We start from the raw sequence: 3,466 nt of genomic DNA, 5'->3' as shown, positions 1-3,466 counted from the left end.
GAGAAAGCGCTCTCTAAAGTGGCCCTTTAAAGGCCACATTATAGTGCGCTTTCAGAAAAAAGCGCCCTCTGGAGTGGTCCATAAAGGGCCACCTTAGAGGGCGCTTTCTGGACAAAGCGCCCTCTAAAGTTGTCAATGTAAAGTGTTTAGAGGGCGCTTCCTAAAGAAAGCGCCCTCTAAAGTGTTAGTTATTTTAAAAAAAATTGTTTGAAAAATAGTGGGTATTTAATTGGGAACCTGTTCGCATGCTGCAAAAGTGTAAAATTCATATTGATTTCATCCTTTAATCCAATGTTATACACCATTAATCCATTGATATATACAACATGAATCCATTTATATACAACATTAATCCTCCATATATACAACATTAATATATTGATATTCATATGCATGTACAACAACATTCCATACATATATGTACAACAACTACAACCTATATGATTCTATGATCAATAATGAATTGACACAATTCATCCTTCATTTCATCCAAATTAGCTCTTGAGTAAGATTTGTATTCGTCAAAGTACTACAATTAAGAGAATAAAACATATTCATGATTTAGTAACAAATTAGATGAAATATCCGATAATATTAAAATAAACCCTAAGTTATTATTCCATACCATTTTTGGGATGTCTATACGATTCAACGCAATGATATCTCTCATAAATCTCAATACAAAAAATCCGCAATTGATCGAATTGTTTTGCTGAGGACACTACACAGAAAAACAAACAATATATATATATATATATATATATATATATATATATATATATATATATATATATATATATATATATATATATATATATATATATATATATATATATATATATATATATATATATATATATATATATATATATATATATATATATATATATTTAATTTCTTACAAACACTATTATAAGCAAAAAACAAACACTATTATAAGCAAAAATAAGAAACTTAATATATACCTGAACTCTGACCCAGGTAATGTCCTTCCTATTACGATAATTCTTTTTCGATCTAAATTTTAGTATTGCCCTAACAAAATAAAAACGTATATTGAGATCAATCTGACAGACATAATTAAATATACAAATACACACGAATATTTAGGGGAATTTCACTTACGCGTCAACCGTCTTCTTCATACTCAGATATTTACTCCAATTACCCGGTAACGAATCGAGATAATACACCATTAGTCTCGAAAGATCCATAGCAACCAACACCCAGTGACCACTGTAAAATAAAACAAAAATTTAGATGCATGAAAATTTTCTACGTAAAAGATATACATAGATTAGAATGAAATTATTAGAAAGAAAATCTAACCCGTTGCCAGAATTAAACGGTAAAAAATACAAACTGGGTGTAGTATTATCGCCGGCCACCATGAATCTATCGACTAGTTCATTCATTACGGATGTTGGATTTTTCGTTATAAATGTTGTGTTGATACGGGAAGCAGCAATAAAATTGAATCGGTTACACAATTCAGTTCCCCGCATCAATGTGTCATACATATACCTTAAATAGAAACATAATAAACATTAGACTACTCATTGAAATGTGTAAATAAATTGTTCAACTAAGTAAATAATAGATTGATCGGAGTACCATATGTATGTATGAATGACAGCGATGCCCAATTCTTCGTGTTCAAAAAGTTGTTGCATGTCCTCCTTTGCAATTAATTCGGAATGAGCAATTCCGAAAACACCTTCATCCATATCTACACTACGGATGGCGCCGTGCATAATATCTGACTCTTCCACCATTTTCTCAAGACGCATCATAATTTGAGATTTTGTCCCGGACGTCGTTGGAATTTCCTTACTAGCTTTGTCCAACATTTGACCGGGAACCTAAAAATATAAATTAAATCATGACTTTTTGTGATGCAACAGAATCGTTGTGTATATAATTCAATGGGTATATATATTTGTACCTCTTTTTGAGATTTAGGATTTGTTTTTGTCTCGGACTTTGTTGGAATATCCTTACCAGCTTTTTTCAACATTCGACCGGGAACCTAAAAATTCATATAAATTAAATCATGACTTTTTGTGATGCAACAGAATCGTTGTGTATATAATTCAATGGGTATATATATTTGTACCTCTTTTTGAGATTTAGGATTTGTTTTTGTCCCGGACTTCGTTGGAATATCCTTACCAGCTTTTTTCAACATTCGACCGGGAACCTAAAAATTCATATAAATTAAATCATGACTTTTTGTGATGCAACAGAATCGTTGCGTATATAATTCAATGGGTATATATATTTGTACCTCTTTTTGAGATGCAACCGACTCGATGCGTCTTGAAATCCCTTTACCAGCTTTATGTGTGGGTCTTGTAGGAGTCTAACATTACCATGTAATAAGGATTGATTAAATATCATAATTGTAGCTGAATTGAAATGTGAATACTAAATATTCATAATCATTTAGAACATATATACCTCGGCATCTGGGAAAATTAGATCTGACGGCCATCCAACAAAGGATCCGACTGCATCTCGCATCAACGTTGTCTCTGAAACAACGTCAGGTAATGGTAGAAGCGCGTCCGTATCTAATACAAGGTCAACCGAAACTTTCATATATCCCACCGGGAGGGGATTATGGTGAATTAATTCACCCGAAGTGTTGTGCACTTTTCCCTTGCCAACTATGCGATAAGTTGGTGACGATAGATACAGCTGACAAGGTGTAATGCCCTAAACCAATAATAAATATGTTATTGTTAACGTGTATATGTGTCAAGTAAAAAAGTGCTATTTTAATTTCATAATAACATATATAATTACCTCGGGAAATTTCGGTTGACAATTGATACTAGCTCGGTCACTAGTATCTTTTGCCTCGGAACCGCGCCTTTCCTCTCTATACCTTGCATTCTCCTTTTGCAGTTCGAGTACTTGTGCCCTTAACTCCGCCAAGGTCTCCATCACCTCTTTGTTGGTAGGATTTTTTGTTTTTGGTTTTTTATAAAATGACGACGGAGTCACACCAAAACCCTTACCCCTCACACGACCGGAATACTCAGGAACATTTAGTACTCGACTAAGTAGGCTCCTGCAATCCTGGACCTCGGTTGAAGGTAAGGTTTGGGATAAAGTCTCCTGAAATATTATTAGAGGAGATTAAAAATGAATTATATGTCTAACAAAATTTTCGATATAATTAAAGAAATAATGTTATATATACTTACACATTCGTCATAAACATTTTGAACCGCTTCAACGACAGCCCCATCCTTCCCAACCCGAGCAGCCTTCCACAATACGTGCTCCGAAAGAGATGTTGCGTCACTTTTTTTCTCCTCGGCTAGCTACACATTGAATCAGATTATAAGATCATCAATTATAACATATTGTGACAATGTATAAGCTTATAGCATTTGAATATACTCACAATTCTTTGTTGTAACCGTGCATATCCCGTACGCCTTTTTTTGTACGGATA

At 33.4% G+C, this 3,466-nt stretch overlaps 1 protein-coding gene across 1 annotated transcript; it reads right to left on the bottom strand.

Annotated features, from left to right (window-relative positions):
• Nucleotides 1–1,504: 1,504 nt before the first annotated feature.
• Nucleotides 1,505–2,323, bottom strand: LOC127108186 (uncharacterized). The gene is made up of 2 exons (XM_051045613.1): nt 2,117–2,323; nt 1,505–1,862 (listed from the first exon to the last, which is right to left on the bottom strand). Exons 1-2 carry the CDS (start codon nt 2,186–2,188, stop codon nt 1,557–1,559), a joined length of 378 nt encoding a protein of 125 aa, XP_050901570.1. The 5' UTR covers nt 2,189–2,323; the 3' UTR covers nt 1,505–1,556.
• Nucleotides 2,324–3,466: the final 1,143 nt, after the last annotated feature.

Source organism: Lathyrus oleraceus, chromosome 7, assembly GCF_024323335.1.
Source record: "Lathyrus oleraceus cultivar Zhongwan6 chromosome 7, CAAS_Psat_ZW6_1.0, whole genome shotgun sequence".
Lineage (NCBI taxonomy): Eukaryota > Viridiplantae > Streptophyta > Magnoliopsida > Fabales > Fabaceae > Lathyrus > Lathyrus oleraceus.
The sequence above is the reverse complement of the archived record's forward strand: the minus strand, read 5'-3'. Positions and strand labels throughout refer to the sequence as shown.

Coding starts and splice junctions, on each gene's coding strand:
- LOC127108186 (XM_051045613.1), bottom strand. CDS start 2,188: ATGTTGAAAAAAGCTGGTAAGGATATTCCAACGAAGTCCGGGACAAAA. Junction 1,863..2,116: donor ATCCTAAATCTCAAAAAGAG/GTACAAATATAT, acceptor TTATATTTTTAG/GTTCCCGGTCAAATGTTGGA.